Genomic DNA, 18,312 nt, shown 5'->3' on the forward strand with positions numbered 1-18,312 from the left:
GGCTCGGAGCTGTGAGCTGTTCATCCGCCACCATTGGTGGACTTCAACGTCAAATTTCATCCCAAATTACCACGGACAACTGGAAGTATGAAGAGAGCGAAGACCCATGGAAAACCATGATCAACGTGTTGTACCTGCATGTGAGTATGCGCAAGCCGAAAAGTGGCTCAAGTTGAAGTGATGTTCAAAGTAAATAGTAAATACTATTTTCTAATCCAATCAAATTTTACATGTGCACATTTACACATTTTCGCTGGTCAAAATGCGCTGCCATTACGAGGTGCTGGCTGTTGCGCGGGATGCATCAGCCGTGGAGATCAAGAAGGCTTTCCGTCTACAGGCATTGCGGTGGCATCCGGATAAGCACCAGCAGAACGGAATCTCGAGCGAGGAGGCCACGGAGCAGTTCCAGACCATTCAAAATGCCTACGAGGTGCTGAGTGACCCACACGAGAAGAAATGGTACGACGAGCACCGGGAACAGATTCTACGCGGCGGAGACGGCAATGACGACGATGACGACGAAGATGAGCTCAATTTGTTCCGGTACTTCAGTGCATCGGTCTATTCGGGCTTCGGCTCCGATGCCAAGAGCTTCTACTCCGTGTACGGAGAACTCTTCGCCAGGGTGCGTTGGTCACAGTTTTATTGCGGTAATTTAGGTCAGCCCTAATGTTTAATGTGGACAGATCGATGGACTAGAATTGGAAGGTGGTGATGGCTCGAGATCAGAAATTGCGCCGGAGCTTGGAGATGCCAATACGTCGATGGATGATGTCAACTACTTCTACCAGCGCTGGAAGAGCTACACGACGCAACGTAGCTTTGCATGGGTGGACGAGTACAAGACGACAGATGCACCGACTAGACTTGTGAGACGAGCAATGGAGAAGGAGAACAAGAAGCTGCGAGATGCTGCAAAGAAGGCGTTTACTACGGAAGTGCGTGAGCTCGTGGACTTCGTGTGTCGTCGAGATCCACGTGTACGGGCATTCCAGAAGCAAAAGGAGCAGGAGAAAGAGCAGCGACGTCTTGAAGAAGAGGCTAAAAGGCGCGAGAAGCAAGCTGCGTTTGATGCCGAGCGACGTGCCTTTCAAGAGCAGCAGGAAAAGCTCTGGGCTGACAGTAACATGGAGACAAGCCGTGTTGCTGACCGTGACATTGAGCAGGAGCTCGAAAAGCTACGAAAGAAATTAGACGCAGACGTGCTGGTATGTGACTTGTGCAACAAGACCTTCAAGTCGACGAAACAGTTGCAGAACCATCTCACATCAAAAAAGCATCGTGAAAAAGAGGAGGAGCTCGGTGTGTTTAGTGACCTCAGCATTCTGGACGATGAAATGGATAGAGATCTACAAGAGGAGCTTATAGCTCTAGGCAAGGTGAAGCGTGAAGTAAGTGATGACAACAAGCTTCCAGCCACAGATGAAGATCAGAAGAGTGTTGAGGAGGTCGATACTGAGCAGCAGGAAGCTGATGAAGAAGCCGCGCGTAAGAAGGCAGAGGCTGAGCGTGTGCGACTAGAAAAGGAGCAAAAGGCAGCCGAGAAGCGCCGCGAACGGAAGGAGATGCGTAAGAACAAGAAGAAAGAGAACGTTGAGAAAATTGTGAATAATGCCCGCTCGAAAAAGGAGAAGAAGGAAGAGGAGGAAGAACAGCGTGGTCGCGGAAAGAAGGGCAAGAAGCGAAGATAGATGATTATATCAAAAATAATGGACAAAAATCTTAGACTAGAGGTTTTGCTAAAGCGATTTACACTCCACGGTTATCTTTTTAGAGTTGTTGCGCAGCTTTCACAGACTGGCATCCATTTGGAGGCTGCACACTTGCTTACTGCTGGTGCCGTACTGCAATATGAGCAGTATATCACGGCTTCTTCCTGGTTATCTACGGTAGATTTGGAGGATGAAGTTTGCTCATCGAGTGACGGCTTATCATGTGTACGCATTTGGCTGAGTTCTCGCTCTTCTTTCCAACGTGCGACCCGAGCACGCTGCTCTTGCCGTCGCTGCTGATCAAGCTTTTTCTTCATAGCAAGATCACGTTGAACACGTTCATGGAGTGAGTCAAAATCATTGTGAACCTGGTCGAATAACCACTGAAGTCCTGACTCCAGACGTTCGTCTACACCACCGAAAACGGCTGGCTTGGCAACACAAGGGACGATTTTGGAGCTGGGAAACTTGCTCAATCGCAGCAACTTCTGCATCTCCTGTTCTGTTACTGCATCGGAGTGGTCTCGCTTGTTGGCAAAGCTGTCAAGTTTACAATATTGGATCAGATCATGACGCAGTATCAATCAATATGTGCGCGTACATTAGCAACGGCTTGTTGACCATGAGCTCGTTCGCCATAGACTCTTCAAGAACAATTGCGGCCTGCAGTAGCGAATTTTCACTCGAGGAATCGACCACGAATATAACACCGTGAACCTGAGCACATCCGAACGTCAGTACTAATGAAGTGGAGCAGAAAAGAATGAACCATCATAGCACTTACGTCGGCATAGTATTCCTTCCACACGTTGCGAAATGCTGGACCACCTCCGAGGTCGTAGAATGTAGCAGATCCTGTGTCCGTCTGGAACGTGGCTGATGTGAAACCTGCACTTGGCACATGCTCCTTATCCAGATCTCCCTGCAAGGTTGATAGAAGCGTAGTCTTGCCAGCTCCGTCGATACCAATGATCAAAAGTACGATCTCCATTATGCGGGTCGCCTTCGGTCTTTCCTGGTTGTCTTTGGATTCTTCATTGCTCTTTCGTGCTGATGTTTTGTCGCCGCTGTGCAGCTTCAGACACATGCAGTGGACATTGCTCTCCGTCTTTCCATCGTCGTACAAGACTGTGAAGTTGCCATGGTCATCGACAGCGGTGATGATGCCGGGAAAGAACCTGGGTCGGCCTTTGTACCGACTCAAGACACGGTCATTCACATTGAAATGGACGGCACGTTCGACCTGGTTTGACGATTCAGGGTCTTCGTTGGACTCAATGATGATACGTGCAGCAACCACGTCTCTAATGAATGCTGTTCGATGAATCATAATAAACGGAAAAAAGTGAGAAGTTATGCGCAGAAACAACTATGACTCCGTCAACGTTTACCTTTGACGGAGTTTGGCTTCTCGCGTAAAATCTGTTTGGCAAGATCATCCATAACGGGGATCACGCTGGTAGACATAAAGTCCGCCATCTTACGGCGGTTAGTGAGCTTCTTCGCGTAGCCTACACTCCTGGTGTGATGTACGAAGCGGCTGCTCTTCTGCTCGTCCACGAAGTCGTGGATAAAGTGGTAAACGCTCTCCGGTTGGTAGAGCAGCAGTGACTCAATGAGAGGCATCAGGACCGGATCCACACATTGCCGAAGGTATTCGTGCTCATTCTCTACAGCCTTGTGTGGGTTGTCTGCAAGCGAAAAGAAGCAAAAAAAATTAACCAAGTAGCGAAAATCGTCAATACAGCAAGGACCCACCGGGAATGTCCCGAGGTGATGTCTTGATGGCTTCTCGAAGTCTCCGGGCACTCATGGTGGCTTGCAGAACGTCGACACTGCTTAGAAAGCACAGCGCAATTGGCGAGGGCCTGCCTGGTAGCTGGCAGAGTATAGCCACCTGTTGGTAGCGAAAATAGCGAAGCCATGGCTAAATCCGAGCTGATGCTGGTGACTCGCAAGGCTAATGATCTCAATAACCGCACAAAAAATAGAATCCGTCCGAATTTAGAATTCGTCCTAAATTAGGAAAAGTCTAAGCAATGCATGTTGTGTGATCACGATGTTTGTTTGCTGCAGGCAATCCATTGCGCGTGCTGCTGCCAATGCGGCAAGAATGTCCAGACACGCCTATCCGGCCAAATCAGCGAAATGCAGGGGGTCTTTTGGCTAGTCTCGAAGCTGGGCACGGTGATTGCTTCAATTTCACCGTACAAAGCCTCCTTGCGGAAATGCAGCGGCGGATGCCGCGTCGCTCACACGAACCCCTTTCTCGGGGCCGCACGTTGGTCTTCCAGCTGTGTGGCGTCGCAGTGATCGTGCCTCCACGAATATTGAACACAGATTGTTTGACAGTCGCGAGCTAATCCGCTAATCGTGAGGCCGAGCAGATTGTTCAACAGCAGCCTAGGAATTGCATTTTGCTACCTTCGCACTGTTTGTTCCTCCCTGTTCGTGAATGCATCTCTCAATGAGAGTCTCACTGCGTAGCTGCTGCTGCACACGTCGACCACGACGAGTCGCGGAACATGTAACGATGGCTAGTAGGTCGCCTAAAGGCTCAAAGGCACGAAACGCATGGACTCTACTCGGAAAGATCTACACAAACGACAGGTTCAATCGAGCAACGAGGAGGTCCTTCCAACCAGCTTTTCGTATGTCTTTCGAGCAGTGGCCGCACGTCCATCCTGAAGCTCGATGAGCTTTTAGTTGGAAAATTGAACTTTACCATAACGCCCCAAGCGTTTCGAAGCATAGTGAGCGCAAGTGAAAATTCTACCATGAAACGAATTTACATTTCCGCCAATCCGATCTGTTGTTCGCTTGCTTTTTCCACCAATGTATGTTCGAATTCAGTTCAAAACACTGGCTTTACACCCTGTCCATGCACAAAAGTCGCCCCACCGCTTGCTGTGGGACATTTTGACCCTGTGACTACACAACGCAGTGGCTCCATTTGCCCATTCGCGGCTACTTGTGCGCAAGTCTTCGCGCCGTGGGGGTAAATTCAATTCTGTGCAGCCAACTACTCCCGCTCGTGGTAAAGTCACCTGCGTCACATCGGTAGGAGGCCAGTAGGAAATGGTCACACAACAATAAAATTGTCCAACTGAATTCTCTTTTTGATGCAATGCCTACCAGGTAGAGTGGCAGGAGTACAACGCATTCCGAGATTTTAGCAGGGAAGCGAGGAAGAACACAACATGCTGAATACTCGGAGAGTTGTGGCTCTTGTGGCTGCGGCTCTGACCGTTGCTGGCGCTGTGATAGCGGACGACTTTTGTACGCCGCCGGAGCATAGCACACTCACAAGTATCTGCTACGGGGCGTGCAGCTCGTCGCTCTGCGTGAACTACGCGTCTTCGGCAGCTGAGGATCGAAGCAAAGAGAGCAGTGACGCTGGATTTTTCTACCGAGGGTGCTCGACCGCTAATATGCCGACGTGCAAGGCGAACGTGACCTCGGGCGGCTGCCAAGTGCAGTGCCTAGTGAACTCGCCGGCTAGCTGGAGCACACCGCAGTGGACGCTGACCATTGCTCAACCTCAGAGCGACAAGACCGACACCGCGGTTTTCCAGCAAATTGATGATCTTACGCTGCCAACTACCTTACAAAATCTGTACGTTGGAAGCTAGTAGAGGTCATCGAACGTGGGGTAGTCGACTGACATTGGTGGGCTGGTGTTTTGTTGTGATTGTAGTACCATCGTCGGTGCGACAACAAGCTCGCAGATCACTGTCCCGCTCTCTTTTTCATCGGATGCCTTCCGTAACGGCACAGCATTGCAGCAACTGTAAGTGTGCTTTCGCTGATTACTTTTTTCGGAGAGCTAACATTTTTTTTCTTGTAATTCTTCGTGCAGAGTTATTTCGGACGTAAATGTTGGAGATATCCTAACCAACATTTTCCCGGACTCTCTCCGGACGCTGTAAGCACTATTGTGATGTTCTTCTTTCTCCGTTGAACAAAGTATGACTGACTGGTACACTCTTTTCTAGTATCATTCAACGGGCAAAGCTTACTCAGTTTGATCCTCGTGGTTCGCACGCTTTCACTTCGGTGTCCACTTTGTACGTTCAAGTCTCTCTTTTTTCTTTGGTTATTATCTAACATGATTATTTAATCTTAACAGAGATCTCCGCGACAACCAACTGTCCGACATCCCTACAATTATTTATGAAATGCGCAACCTGTCCGCTCTGTATCTTCAAGGCAACTCGATCGCCAACGCTCACGTCACCCTACCACAACTCAAGTATTTGCAGGAATTGCCCGTTTTCGAAGCCAATCTGACAGTCGATGGAAGCTGCTCCTTCGGTTACGAGGCTGTGTCATGGGGTGACAAGAAGATATGTTATACGAATGGTGACGGTCTCGGCAGCATTAACAGCTCAGGCTCCAAGGAGAAGAGCACTTCCTCTACAGCAAGTGAGAACAGCAGCACTTCTGTCGTGCTCTATGTTGTCCTCGGGCTTGTGTTCTTTATTGTTCTGGCCGTAGCTGGCGGTGTTGTGCTTCTGCGACGATGGAAACAAAATAATGTCAAGGAGCAGCATGACTCGCTTGTATCTGCCGATGGGAATAAAATCAAGGCCAACCTTAAAAGCCTCAGGGCACGAATAGGAGTTAACGGTACGATGCAGACTACGGAGTTAGAAACTTCGCTGAACGACTATACCACTGGAGGGGGACTACGCAAGGCTCCATTCAAGGAGATACCGGTCACCGATATGGTAATGCTCAACCAGTTGTCAACGTCGGGGCCTGTCGTGGTCGCGCTTGCCGAATATCGCACGAAATTGGTGCTCGTGACAAAGCTTCAGCCCAGCGACGATGATGTGGAGGCAGCGTTGGATATGGTACCAACGCTGTCCCAGATGCGTCACCCGCAGCTTCTCTCGATTACTGGACTTGTATGGGACGACCGACATGCGATGACTGCAGTTTGTGAGTACATGACGCTGGGGACTCTCGAAGCCTACCTCCGAAGTGCTGGATCTAAGCTCAACTGGAAGAATTTCAAGATGAAAGCAGCAGCTGAAATCGCACGTGGACTCATGTACTTGCACAGCCAGCACATGGTCACGTATGACGGACTCAATGGTAGAAGTGTCTTTGTGGACCCTGACAAAGGCTGCAAGCTCAACCCGATTCAGGCTGCTCTACCTACCGATGGATCATCGCCTTACAGTTGCCAGTCATACTACCGCCGTTGTGACTCCACGTCCAAGGCATTTTTCGCTCCTGAAATTTTGATTGGTGAGCCATCTCGGTCATCGTCCGATATGTATGCGTTCGGCGTGCTGCTGGCGCATCTGGACACTTGCCAGACAGCGGATGAAATGATCAGAAGTTCGTGGAGAATGCGTACACATATTGGCGATTTCGACACGGACAACGGTACTCTTCTATCTACCGACGGCACGGTTGTATCGACGAATACTTCGGATTCCGATAACTCCCGGCGACGTACCACCCATCTCGAAAGTCTACCGAGTGCGAACAACAACGCACGTATACTGCAAAGCTCTCGCAGTCTTGCATTAGAGGAGAACCGTCGAAGAACAACACCCGTGCTCGGCACCCACAATAACGACGAAACCAGCTTCATGAGTATGTTCACATTCACACCCGAGTGCCCCACGATGGTCAAGGAGCTGGCAGGCGCGTGTCTTCAGTACGACCCTTCCCTTCGTCCCAGTGCGTCTTACATCGCAGCCATGCTGCACATTTAGGCAGGCTTTTGCGAACGTGAAGCAGAGATACCCTAGTTTCCATAAAACCCAAAAACTATAATACAATAGCCGTGAACAGAAAGATGTTTTATAATTCGAGAATTTGCAATATGATAGATTGATATTGTTTAGATTGAAGCGGGACGCGACGCAGATGTTGACAAAGTATCACTTTGAATCTCCCCCCATGGCTTCATATCGTGCTGTTGCTGAGCCTCGAAGCTCTAAAGAGAGTGATGAATCTACAACATGCGCGATATGCCTCGAAAGCTTGAATAAAAGCTTGGCAGCCCTTCCATGCGGCCATGTTTTCCACCACAGTTGTGCCAAGAAAGCGATTGCGCATCGTAATGCTTGTCCAGTTTGCCGACTTCAAGCAAGCCCCAGAAATGTAGTCCGACTTTACTTGTCTTTTGGAACAGAGACTACCAGTCATGGCAACTCGTGTTGTAACGCTGCATTCAGTATCAACCGAAACGAGACGACGAATATTTCGCATCTTCCTGAGCGTCTGCGGGAGATGAAAGGTGAGCTTGATCGTGCGCACCAAATTCAGCGCATGACTTCAAGTCATTCATTCCGGCTGGAGAACGATGTGGTGCGTCTAAAGCAAAGGCTCGAGCAGACCACGCGTCGTATGCAGCATATCCAGCGCGAATTGGAAAGTGCGGAAGCTCAACTGCGGATCGGTAGGAAAACCTGTTGCACTGAAATGTACATGTAGTCTGGTTGTTGATCTGACAATTCACTAACCCAACCCAAAAATGCGAACAGCAACCACGATTCACACGCAATATAACCAGTCGAAGCGAGCTTTGATCGAACTCAACCGCAAAGTTCGTACAACGGCTGACTGGATGCTGGAGAAGATAAGAGAGCGGCAACATTCTCGGTGCTCGAACTGTATGAGCGAGTGGGCCGAAATGAAGCGCATTGCCCGAGATCTTGCTGCAGTTGAATCGGGTCCAAGGACCTGCTGCCAGCGTCACACTCGTCAACGATCAACAAGAATCACCGGCAGAGCACCTTTGACGCTGTGCTCGAGCCAGCCGCGATCGGCTGTGTCGTACCTTGGGCAAAATCAGAGTTATTGCGACTTTTGAAGATCGATGCACGAGATGTTCAGAGCATCACTCTGCCCGAACAGACCTTGGTTTTCAGGGGGCGGTGAACAGAGTTGACACTGTCAACTTGGCAGTGGCCGTGCGTAAGTACATGTAGGGAAGTTTGTCATGTTTGCACATTGAATAAATGGAACGCAAAAGTGGAAATGAATAGTGCGACGACGTGGTGTTGCAGTTTTGAGTCACTTTACAATTGAACGACACTTTTTATGTGTCGATTATGGGATCCAAACTAATCCTGGTCTCTAATCAGACGCTGCATGTAATTCGTCCAGGTGCAGCCTTTGAGACTCCAACCTGGAGTTCAGGCATCGAAATGCATCGGCATTGCTGGCCGGTTGGAAGGCAGACAATATCGAATGATCAATGCTTCGAACAGCCCAGCCCGAAGATGAAGAGCCTGGTAGCATACGGAGCGCTATGTTGGTTAGTTACGGATACTGCGAGACCACCAGAGACGAGCCCTTCGAGGCGGTTGGCCGAAAAAGCGTCATTTTTGGTCACCATACGTTCGTCCACATACAAAATCCTAATGTGGACGCACACCGTAAATAGCGGGACCTTTAGAGCTGCACGGTCACCACTGGTTCTCTTGGCAAATTGCCAGCGGCAATCAAGCCCATCGACACGAGGCTTTTCTCTGCAGTGACATACAGACGCCACTTGAGTGCTGGTTCTCGCAGTGCGGCCATTCTTCAGATAACAGCGCTGGCGCGTGCTGCCTGTCGGAACAGTTGCCGCGGCGCCACTTAGTATAAATCTTTCCACTCGCTCAACTCGCAGTCGAGTATCCTCCACTGTTCGTGTCCCTCCCAACCGTCCTGGTCCCTATCTCAGCTCCGCTGTGGATGCTTCTCTTTTCCACACCCAAGCCCTCATCCTCCTGCATGAAGAAATCTGACAATCCCGACGACATCGACATGAGCACAGCGTGGCTTGAGCAAGCGACTGACGAGCCGCGTCAAGATGCACAAGCGGTGGCTCTACCGTCGCTGCAGTTCGCCGCCAACCGGCACCGACTGGCGGCTATTATGAATACGGAAGACGTCGCCACGGCTGCTGCTGCAGCGGCAATTGTTGGTCGTGCGACGGCCGTGGGGGCTAGCAAGAGCTCTCTCGCCTTTATCCTTGGGGGCAACGCGGACGAGGACCAAACCCATTCGACTGGCCCAAGCTTTGGTACGTTACGCTGGTGCAACGTTGTAGACGAATGTCTGGATTTGCAAAATGAACGCCTCCGTGGCTGGCACGGACTGATCGCGTGTTTGCTGACTTGTTGCAGCTGATCGCACGGTTGCTTCAAGTGCTTCTGCGACGGAGAACAGAGCGGCCAATGTACCAACGCCGGCGAAAGCTTCGGTGAAGAAGTCTCGCATTTGCAAGTTTGAGAATTGCACTCGCTACGTGGTAAACCGTGGACTTTGCATTGGCCACGGCGTACGTTGAACTTTTTTAAAGCTTTCTCTTTAGTATCTTTTTGCAGTTTGGATCTAACCGTTAAACATGCGACACAATCTGATAACAGGGCGGCAAGCGATGCGCTGTCGTGGGGTGCACGAGTAGTGCTAAAAATTTAGGTGTGTGTTGGAAACACGGTAAGAATGACACGATTGCCGAAAAAGGTGGCTTCATGATTTGCACTGACAATATTGCGTAACATTTCAAGGTGGCTCCACCAAATGCACTGTGGCAGGTTGTGAGAACCGTGCTAAGTCTCGTGGTGTTTGCTGGTCTCACGGTGGAGGTAATGAAAACCCATTTTTTGGTGTGCATTCATTTTTTTAACGGTTTCTAAAATTATTTTCAGGTCGGAAATGCAGCGAGGAAAACTGCACCAAAACGGCAGTCTCTCACGGTCTTTGCTGGGCTCACGGAGGAGGTGAGCTGCATAAATTGCATTTTAATTTGGTAGCCTGTAGTCTAGGCTGCATGGATATTTACTTTTCTCCATACTAATTACTCAGGCAAGAGGTGCGTCGTGGAAGGATGCCGTAAGCCTGCTTACGAGCGCAACGGCAACGTGTGTTCTCTGCATCAAGCTACTGGCGCTTCGCAAAAATCTGCCAAGCGATGATGGTAGTCCCCGCTCGTTTTGCAAGCGTGCTCATAGAGAATCATAGGAGACTTTCAGCAGCTCCACACGCACTGGAGGTTCGCTGCGGGGAGTAGGGAGGCGCGTTGAATATTTATTGTCATGATAGTTTTGACGCACTTCGAACCTTGTAGAAAAAGGCAACTCAAATTTTTCTTGCAATTTGCTGGTGTGTCCACTGAAAAGCTGTCAGCGAAAACGGTAACAGTCAATTTGACTTTTTGCTTACGTATTTCTTTGTTTAACACGATAAACATGACGACCACCGAAAAGACGAGGCTTACATTACAGATGCGGCACTTCCCGAGCAGCGAAATGATCGATTAAAGTCCATACATGCAATACCCGGGCGTACATGATGTGTGCTTGGATTCAACTAGCTATACTTGACGTACTTCGAAGTAAACCATAAATCGGTCCTAACGTGTAAAGTGATTTACTTGAGCAGGTTGAAATCTCACTACGTGGATGTTCATAGTTTAATCCATGTGATGACCACATGCCACGCTTACATTTGACATAGACTGAGTCATATTGTGGAAATTGCAACAATAGTTACTGAAGTAAAGTATTTTTGTTTGCATATATAACCAAAGATCCATTTACAAAAGTGCGAGTTAGCATTTTCATGAATTCTGCTTCATGCAGCGGCATCTGGCGTAGTTGGTGTAAATCTTTGGCGGTTAATGTGTTAATGTGTAAAGGAATAAAATACGAGTTCAGAGAGAACTGTCCTACAGCTTCATCGCCCCATTCTTGAATGCCAACACCACCTCAGCCATCGATGGCCGTCGAGCTGGGTCCTTCTCCAAACAGGCAGTAATGACATCCTTCATCACTCCAGAACACTGACGACTCATGCGGAATCCAACCTTTTTGGCTGTGGGGGACAGACCATCTTCGCGACCTGACCGTTCCATCGACAGCTTCCGAGCATTCATCACTGGAGTCTCGCCTGTGTCGATTTCCACGAGAACCACACCAAACGCGTAGACGTCAGATCGTTCCGATGGCTGCTCACCGCGCAGAATTTCCGGAGCCACAAAGATTTTGCACTCATTGTCCAGAGGTGAAAGCTTGACGTAGTGGAAGATACTGAAAAGACTCAACTTGGCAGAATAGTCCTTGTCCAGCAGAACATTAAAAGCATTCAACCGACCGTGGACGATTTTTTGCTTGTGCAGGAACGCCATTGCCTCCGAAATCTGGCGAGCAATGGCGTGCTGCTTCGGCACGGACAACTCGATGGCGTTGTTCACCGTGCAGTCTCGCAAAGCACCCTTTTCAACGTACTCCACCACAGCGCAGAGTTCCGTACCATCCGCGTCCCACATCGCGCCTTTGAATGCAGCGATACGAGGGTGTTTGAGCTCGAACATTAGCTCTATCTCCGTCACAAAGTCTCGCATCAACGCTTTCGATGCCGTGTTACTCTTGATCTTCTTGATGAGTACTGCTTCATGCTTGTACTCGCCCAGCCACAGCTCGGAACGACTACTAACGCGCAACATCTTGTGAAGGAAGACATCGTCGTACGATAACCGAGTCAGCCCAATGTAGCCATCAGCCACAGACGCAAGCAGTTCGAAGTCCGATGTCGTCTGACTGGAGGCATTGGATCGGGGGACTCCTAGCTCCATGTACGGGTGGTCCGACATGTCGCCCATACCAATAGCGATCGATGGTATAGTACTGTTTGTGAGCTTAGGTTGCTCATTTCTCCGTCGCCGACAGCACCACCAGACGAGACCGATGAGTAACAGTAGCACGACTGCCCCCAGACACGCACCCAGAATGACCCAAGTCTTGTTAGATGAAGACGACGAGGAATCGTCCTCGGTTGTTGCAGGTACCGTCGTCGCTGGCTCTTCGGTAACCGTGGAGTTTAAATTTCCATCGTCATTACTCACGCAAAACGTGAAGGAATCGTTCAGTGTACTTTGTACTGCAGTAGTCGGACATGCACTTGTGTTGGTCATGCCATCGATCGAGAACACCTGCAAATTAGCGAGGAACGTAAACTGCTGCGCTGTCAGGTCCGACGCGTTGATAGGATTGTCGATCAGCGTCAGATACTGCAGCGTCCCCAAATTAAAAATCACGTTAGGAACAGTCATCAACGAGTTGCCATGCAGGTATCTAAGTACACGAAGAAAAGGCAAACAATCAGAAGGTTACCCAAGCAACGTGAATGCAACACATACAACTATACTCACAACGTCGTGATGGCTGGGAAGTTTTCCGGTACAAGATCGAACTCTGTTAGAGCATTCGACGATAAATCACTGCAAAGAGAGCAACGCCGTAGTCAGCATCATTTGAACAGGAAAAAAATGTATGCTGGCTGGAAATATGACGTACAGCAATGTAAGGTTGGAAAAAGTCTCCTCTTGGAAGTTGGTGTCCACCTTGGTGATGGCATTTCCAGCTAGATCACTACAGAAGCCAGACAAAAATACGATTAGACACAATATCAAGTCAAAGTGTAGCTGAAGGGCATCGTACATGACGGTGACGGAGTCACCAGCAACTGCAGCTGTGGGGATCTCACTGAGTGAGCAGTTGTTGACGTATCTGTTCACCAAGTAGTCATATCAGTCTTAATGTCATCACTCCATCTCTCCCTGTACATCAACGCACATCCTCTTGACGCTGTTGAGCGGCAAGGCGCTGTCCAATCCGGACAGACTCAAGTTCTGGAACGTCACTGTATCCAGAATAGCGTCCGGTTGGATGTTCATGGACGCGAGTTGTAGCGATCCAGAGAGCGGTTCCTCGCCTTGGTCTGCCTTCCTGAACGTCAGACCTGTAACGTGGTCGTCCAACTGTAATAGCCCGACTCGTTCAAAGGGACCAACACCTGCTGTGTCGTTGCTCTCGGCTGGCTGGAAGACCCACTCGGTGGCCGAAGAACTAAAGGCGTCGAGACACAGCGCCGATTGACCCGATGATAACGTGACGCAGCTGGTGTCGTTCACACAGTTGATGGAGTTGGCTGAGGACTGACCCACAACCACGCAGGCTCCGTTGCTACTGCAGCCGCCATTGCAGCTTGTTGTCAGTGTGTTGAGTGTCCCGCTGGTCGCTGAGGTGCTGGAGCCTGAAGAGCTGGCAGCGAACACTGCATCACTCAGCAGCCCGAGCGCCAGAGTCCCCCACAGACGCATAGATGGATGCACCAGCCTCTGGAGAGGATATACGATAGTATCAACTAGTTGGAGCCAAAGGTAAACAACTTCTACCCCCTTTTACCGGTTGGTATCGCAGGGGAGCGAGGATATTTGAGCCGAAATGGCTGTGAACGTATCAGAATGGGAGGGGGTCTTCTCTATGGGATGATAGCTGAGGGCACCGCTACAGTCGATTGGGGGGAGTTGTCTGGGTGAATGGCAATGCGCCAGGTCCTCCCACGGACGAGTGCTCGCGCATTCCGGCGAGAAAGCCGCACCGACAACATGACGCCACTGTGGTCACTTTGCAGGTTTTCAACCAATGGGAATATCCGGAAATCGAGCGAGTTGAGTGGGTAAAATCGGAGTGCGTCAAATTCGGCGCGGCTATTGGCGGACGAAAGGACGTCAACCCCGTTTATGTGACATGGTACGGTATGTCGTGTAGAAGCGCAGAAGATACTTTTTTTTGCTTTAGGTGGCGGACACCTTCACTTGGCATTTCCGCCGTTTGTACACCGGCGAAATGCTTCTACCTTTTGCAACTTCTTCCAGCGAGTAAATGACTTTCACGGAGCTAATGCAAGTCCACCAAGTCGATGGCGATGATACAAGTTTCGGGTGATAATACATTCTGACCATCTCCGAATTTTCAGTGGCGGAGAGTGGCCTTATAGGAAAAATGCAACCGACGGCGCGCAGCTCGCCACCGAATGCTTAACTGTTCTTGGTAGTGGTAATGGGGCCTGGTGCTAGGCTGTCGTCACTCTGGCGTTGTCTGCATCGGCGTACCATCGCTGGAAGCTTCGTGCTATACCAACGCGCCTTGGGGCTTGTCGGAGGAGTCTCGCTGCTCCTTTCGCAGCCAAGTGACCGCAGCGACGAACACGTCGAGCGCCTGTCGTCGAGCGAGAGGAAAGTACTTTGGATCCAGGATCTGCTTCATCAGATACAGGCTGCTTACCGGGTTCGTGGCGAGGAACGTGTGGCGTCCTTGGTGCTGAAGTGCTCCTAGCAACTCCACGGCTGCGAGCTGGTGGTCGGTTGCAGCAACGGCTGCTGTAGTTGTGCTTGCTCGAGGCAGCGCTACCAACTGGCACACGAGGTCCAGCAGCTCGACAGGAGAGCTGGAGCTACAACTGCTCCATGGCATCGTCGGTTTGCTAGTGTCCACGACAACCTGAGGTGTGCTCTTCAGCAATCGAGCGGACGCATGGGCGTCCTCCTTGATGAAGTTTCGTTTGACTTTCGATACGATTTTCAGATAAATAGGCTGCACAGTCATCACCACGCTCTTCACGTACACCATGTCATGCAGATCACTCGAGTTCTCGTCCAACCCGCTGATCTGCATGAGCTCAGTGATCTTGTGCGTCATAACCTCCTGACACAAAGCAGACACACAGAGCCGCACACTCTGCAGAGTAGGACCGATACCCGATATCCAGACGTTCAGCTTAAAGTCGAGCCAGAACTTGCGTAGGAACTGCGTAGCAGGCTGGCGTCCATCAACAAACAACGCTTCAAGCGCCATTTGTATCCGCTCGCGCGTGTCCGGAACTGACACCAATAGGACGCATATATCTCGGAACGACACGAATGGCAGCCCAGAATCTTCACTCGGACCAATAGAGCCATGTGAACTACTAGTTGCTAGACTTGCTGTTAGCGGGACGCCTCCTCTGTTGCTCCCGTTCACAGTCGCCGTCAGTACAAAAGACGTCGAAGCGGAGCTCGTTGCACTAGTTTCATTCGCCAGAATTTGCTGTGACCGAAGCTGATGCAGTCGAGACGTGGCAAAGTCCATCTTCAGATTCTGAAAGAATTGCTGCATGCGTGTGGTCATTTGAGTCGCAGTTTCAGTTGGAGCAGCCTTCCCACGCTGCGGTGCTCGACTAGGTCGCGGGGCTGGCTTGAGTAGTGCGTTTTCAAGTACATTTAACACCATGTACTGCCGTTCCAGCTTGTCCAGATCTAGCATCTTCTTCGCAGTGAAGTAGCTAGTTGATCGTAATCGTTCAAGCATGACTCCAATAACGCCGATGAAGGGGATAACTGAAGCAGTTGAAACATCACTGGACAGCACAGGGCGAGCACTTTCAACGCTCTGGTTGCGTCGCAAGTTCTCGAAGCCACCAGTATGATCACACAGTCGTCGAAGCTCTCCGAGTCGAGTTTTGTACTTGGCGCGGACTTTTTTCCACGTTGTTGGCATCCGCGAAGACATGAGTGGGGTGTCACCGAGACAGCCTACACAGGCCATCACCAAGTGGAAATTATTCAGCGGTGGTGCACTGGCAGCCATAGCGATGGAGATGATGTCCTCAATGACTTCAGCACGCTCCTTGGGGGAGTCCTCGACCAGCACTGACCAAACGAAATACGCCACCAATCGATTGAAATGATCTGTCAGCTCCTTAGCCGCTTGCTTAGGATGATGTAAAAATTCCCAGGGATACACGTTAGTGAGTTGGGAATGGTGAAAAATCGTGAGTTGTCCTGCCATCTCGGAGCACGACATTTCCCACAGCAAACTTCGCAAGGGTACTGGAAGCGGAACTTCTTCACAAATTAAGTCAAGCTCCTCGCAAGTCGAGTCGAACAGTGTAGTGGGACTCAAAAGAGGGATTGGAGGCTCTCTTCCTCCTCCAGGACCTGGAGACGGAGTCAAAGGAGCAAACAGCACCGACAAGTTATCTCGTAGACGTTGGGTTCCTCCCCCCTCTTCACATTTCCTTGAGCTGAAGGATCTGTCGTTGTCGTCTGTTGATGTTGGCAATAAACCTTTGTTCTTAGCGAGTTGAGAGATACCAGTTAAGTTCGGGAAGGAGTGATTGCGTCGCTTTCTTCTCTGCAGTGGCCTTGATGGATTTGGAGTGGTGGGGGTAGCTTGTATTGTTGTGGTAACATCAGCATCATTTTCACTTTTTGTTGGGACTCTGGATGTGTTTACTGGTACTGGTTGAGCCTGTTGCCATTCCGTGTCATCGCTAAATCTCCTCAAGCGACAATGAGGGAAGAACAAGTCGATGAGACCTTGAACAACCTCAGTATTAACCTCCTCGCGCTTTGAATAAATAGGGTGGAATAGGATATCCCGAACAAATGATGCGACGTTGTGTTTCTGTGTGCTGAGAGTGCGTGGTGTGAAGGAACCGCGACGTGGGTTGTCCCTTTGCTTCTCTCCAAGTGCAAGCAACATATCACCGACTGTGATGCCTGCAGACGCTACTACTCCGAGATGTAACAGTACCACACGTCCACCATGCGGCGTGCTTTCGATCATTGTCAAGAGAGATCGAAGCCGCTTCTGTCGTAACTCCTCCTCGCTGCGCTTCGCACTTTGAACTCGTCGAAGTGAAGGCGCTGTTTTTGTGAACGCTGGAATCGCAGGATTGTCACGAGGAGTAATAAATGTATCGACTTCAGCTGCTCCCATTGATAAATGACACTGCATGACAGAATCTCGTACACTTTGCAAGGCAAGCAAAGCGTCATTGTAGCCTTCGCCTTCTTCTTCCAATAGATCGCTCTTTTCAGTCCCCAAGCTTGTCATAGAGCTACGCTTGTGATCGTCTGTTTCATCACTATAGAGAAGTTCTGTTCCGTTCTCGTCGCACTCCTCATCAGAGCCTGGAAGTTCCTGAGCACTCACAATGGCACTGATCCACTCGTCACGCGTGACGGTCGAGCGAAAGTCAAACACGATATCTCGACCATGCATAGAAATTGTAAGCAATGACTGTCCGCCAAGAAATGTGAGCTTGATGTTGGGATCGAGTAGATCGATCTAGTAGACACAGAACGGAAGAGAAGAGTATAAGCGCGCTGGAAATCATGGTAGGGATAAACGCCGGTATGAACCAACCTTGGCTTTAATCGATCCTTCTCTTCGTCGATGGATAATCATCTCCCCTGGCTTTATAAGAACATAGCGATCTCGCCACTGCAAAGAGAAGTCGACGACTGATGAGATTACAACCGCTAAGTGGTTTTAGAGAAGTGAGACCGTACCATAAAGTGTCCACGGACGGCGACGCTGCCTTCTTTGATGACCTCGATGATCTCGTCCATCCTGTAGCAATCGACGCGTCAATATTGCGTTACATGCAGAACTATGAAGCAGCGCGCTACGGACGTACTTGGACGACGAAGCCGTCGGATCCATCGCTGTCGAGGCGCGATATAAGCAATAGGGAGTCGACTGCAGTGCCTAGCAGTATAGGGCAGGCACTGCTGGTCTTCTGGGTGTCTGATATTGAGGCCGTTTACACACTGACAACGTCTTTTACTCTGGAGCATTCGAACGTAGCGGACTGCCACCAAGACACCGAACCACGACCCACGCGTATTCTTAGGCCCAGCAGCTGTGTGGTCTCACCTACTGTCCCCATAATGAAGCTTTATTCCATCTGCTTTTATAGCAGAGCTTCGTCCATGCGTATGCGCGCATAAATCTCCATTCGAGTTGACGACGTG

General features: G+C 50.1%; 7 protein-coding genes across 12 annotated transcripts; 4 read left to right on the forward strand and 3 right to left on the reverse strand.

Moving 5' to 3' along the window:
* The first annotated feature begins 222 nt into the window (after positions 1–222).
* On the forward strand, positions 223–1,751 carry PPTG_13616 (hypothetical protein). The gene is made up of 2 exons (XM_008909441.1): positions 223–628; positions 690–1,751. The coding sequence occupies exons 1-2, from the start codon at positions 263–265 to the stop codon at positions 1,692–1,694; spliced, it is 1,371 nt and encodes a 456-aa protein (XP_008907689.1). The 5' UTR covers positions 223–262; the 3' UTR covers positions 1,695–1,751.
* Positions 1,677–3,766, reverse strand: PPTG_13617. 2 transcript variants are annotated; one of them, XM_008909442.1, is made up of 4 exons: positions 3,107–3,766; positions 2,500–3,029; positions 2,317–2,432; positions 1,677–2,255 (listed from the first exon to the last, which is right to left on the reverse strand). In XM_008909442.1, the coding sequence occupies exons 1-4, from the start codon at positions 3,339–3,341 to the stop codon at positions 1,766–1,768; spliced, it is 1,371 nt and encodes a 456-aa protein (XP_008907690.1). In that variant the 5' UTR covers positions 3,342–3,766; the 3' UTR covers positions 1,677–1,765. The 2 variants fall into 2 exon arrangements, with proteins under 2 accessions (XP_008907690.1, XP_008907691.1); XM_008909443.1 differs by lacking the exon at positions 1,677–2,255 and having other exon boundaries at positions 2,275–2,432; positions 3,107–3,341.
* An 875-nt stretch (positions 3,767–4,641) lies between these two features.
* PPTG_13618 (serine/threonine protein kinase) lies at positions 4,642–7,531 on the forward strand. Of its 3 annotated transcripts, none has more exons than XM_008909445.1 (6): positions 4,642–4,775; positions 4,854–5,331; positions 5,413–5,505; positions 5,575–5,640; positions 5,711–5,782; positions 5,845–7,531. In XM_008909445.1, exons 2-6 carry the CDS (start codon positions 4,916–4,918, stop codon positions 7,445–7,447), a joined length of 2,250 nt encoding a protein of 749 aa, XP_008907693.1. In that variant the 5' UTR covers positions 4,642–4,775; positions 4,854–4,915; the 3' UTR covers positions 7,448–7,531. The 3 variants fall into 3 exon arrangements, with proteins under 3 accessions (XP_008907693.1, XP_008907694.1, XP_008907692.1); XM_008909446.1 differs by having other exon boundaries at positions 4,858–5,331; XM_008909444.1 differs by having other exon boundaries at positions 4,642–5,331.
* A 436-nt stretch (positions 7,532–7,967) lies between these two features.
* PPTG_23252 (hypothetical protein) lies at positions 7,968–8,550 on the forward strand (the record flags this gene model as incomplete). The annotated part of the gene is made up of 2 exons (XM_008909447.1): positions 7,968–8,136; positions 8,222–8,550. The coding sequence occupies 2 exons, from the start codon at positions 7,968–7,970 to the stop codon at positions 8,548–8,550; spliced, it is 498 nt and encodes a 165-aa protein (XP_008907695.1).
* Positions 8,551–9,124: 574 nt separating this feature from the next.
* On the forward strand, positions 9,125–10,867 carry PPTG_13619 (hypothetical protein). The gene is made up of 6 exons (XM_008909448.1): positions 9,125–9,750; positions 9,854–10,008; positions 10,097–10,166; positions 10,238–10,315; positions 10,379–10,450; positions 10,536–10,867. Exons 1-6 carry the CDS (start codon positions 9,420–9,422, stop codon positions 10,643–10,645), a joined length of 816 nt encoding a protein of 271 aa, XP_008907696.1. The 5' UTR covers positions 9,125–9,419; the 3' UTR covers positions 10,646–10,867.
* A 324-nt stretch (positions 10,868–11,191) lies between these two features.
* On the reverse strand, positions 11,192–14,150 carry PPTG_13620. 2 transcript variants are annotated; one of them, XM_008909450.1, is made up of 6 exons: positions 13,916–14,150; positions 13,304–13,848; positions 13,169–13,237; positions 13,025–13,099; positions 12,880–12,948; positions 11,192–12,802 (listed from the first exon to the last, which is right to left on the reverse strand). In XM_008909450.1, exons 2-6 carry the CDS (start codon positions 13,828–13,830, stop codon positions 11,398–11,400), a joined length of 2,145 nt encoding a protein of 714 aa, XP_008907698.1. In that variant the 5' UTR covers positions 13,831–13,848; positions 13,916–14,150; the 3' UTR covers positions 11,192–11,397. The 2 variants fall into 2 exon arrangements, with proteins under 2 accessions (XP_008907698.1, XP_008907697.1); XM_008909449.1 differs by having other exon boundaries at positions 13,304–14,150.
* Positions 14,151–14,434: 284 nt separating this feature from the next.
* Positions 14,435–18,204, reverse strand: PPTG_13621. 2 transcript variants are annotated; one of them, XM_008909451.1, is made up of 4 exons: positions 17,976–18,204; positions 17,848–17,908; positions 17,702–17,779; positions 14,435–17,623 (listed from the first exon to the last, which is right to left on the reverse strand). In XM_008909451.1, exons 1-4 carry the CDS (start codon positions 17,999–18,001, stop codon positions 14,645–14,647), a joined length of 3,144 nt encoding a protein of 1,047 aa, XP_008907699.1. In that variant the 5' UTR covers positions 18,002–18,204; the 3' UTR covers positions 14,435–14,644. The 2 variants fall into 2 exon arrangements, with proteins under 2 accessions (XP_008907699.1, XP_008907700.1); XM_008909452.1 differs by lacking the exons at positions 17,848–17,908; positions 17,976–18,204 and having other exon boundaries at positions 17,702–17,817.
* Between the last annotated feature and the right edge of the window lie 108 nt (positions 18,205–18,312).

Source organism: Phytophthora parasitica, assembly GCF_000247585.1.
Source record: "Phytophthora parasitica INRA-310 unplaced genomic scaffold supercont2.33, whole genome shotgun sequence".
In the NCBI taxonomy this organism is placed as follows: domain Eukaryota; phylum Oomycota; class Peronosporomycetes; order Peronosporales; family Peronosporaceae; genus Phytophthora; species Phytophthora nicotianae.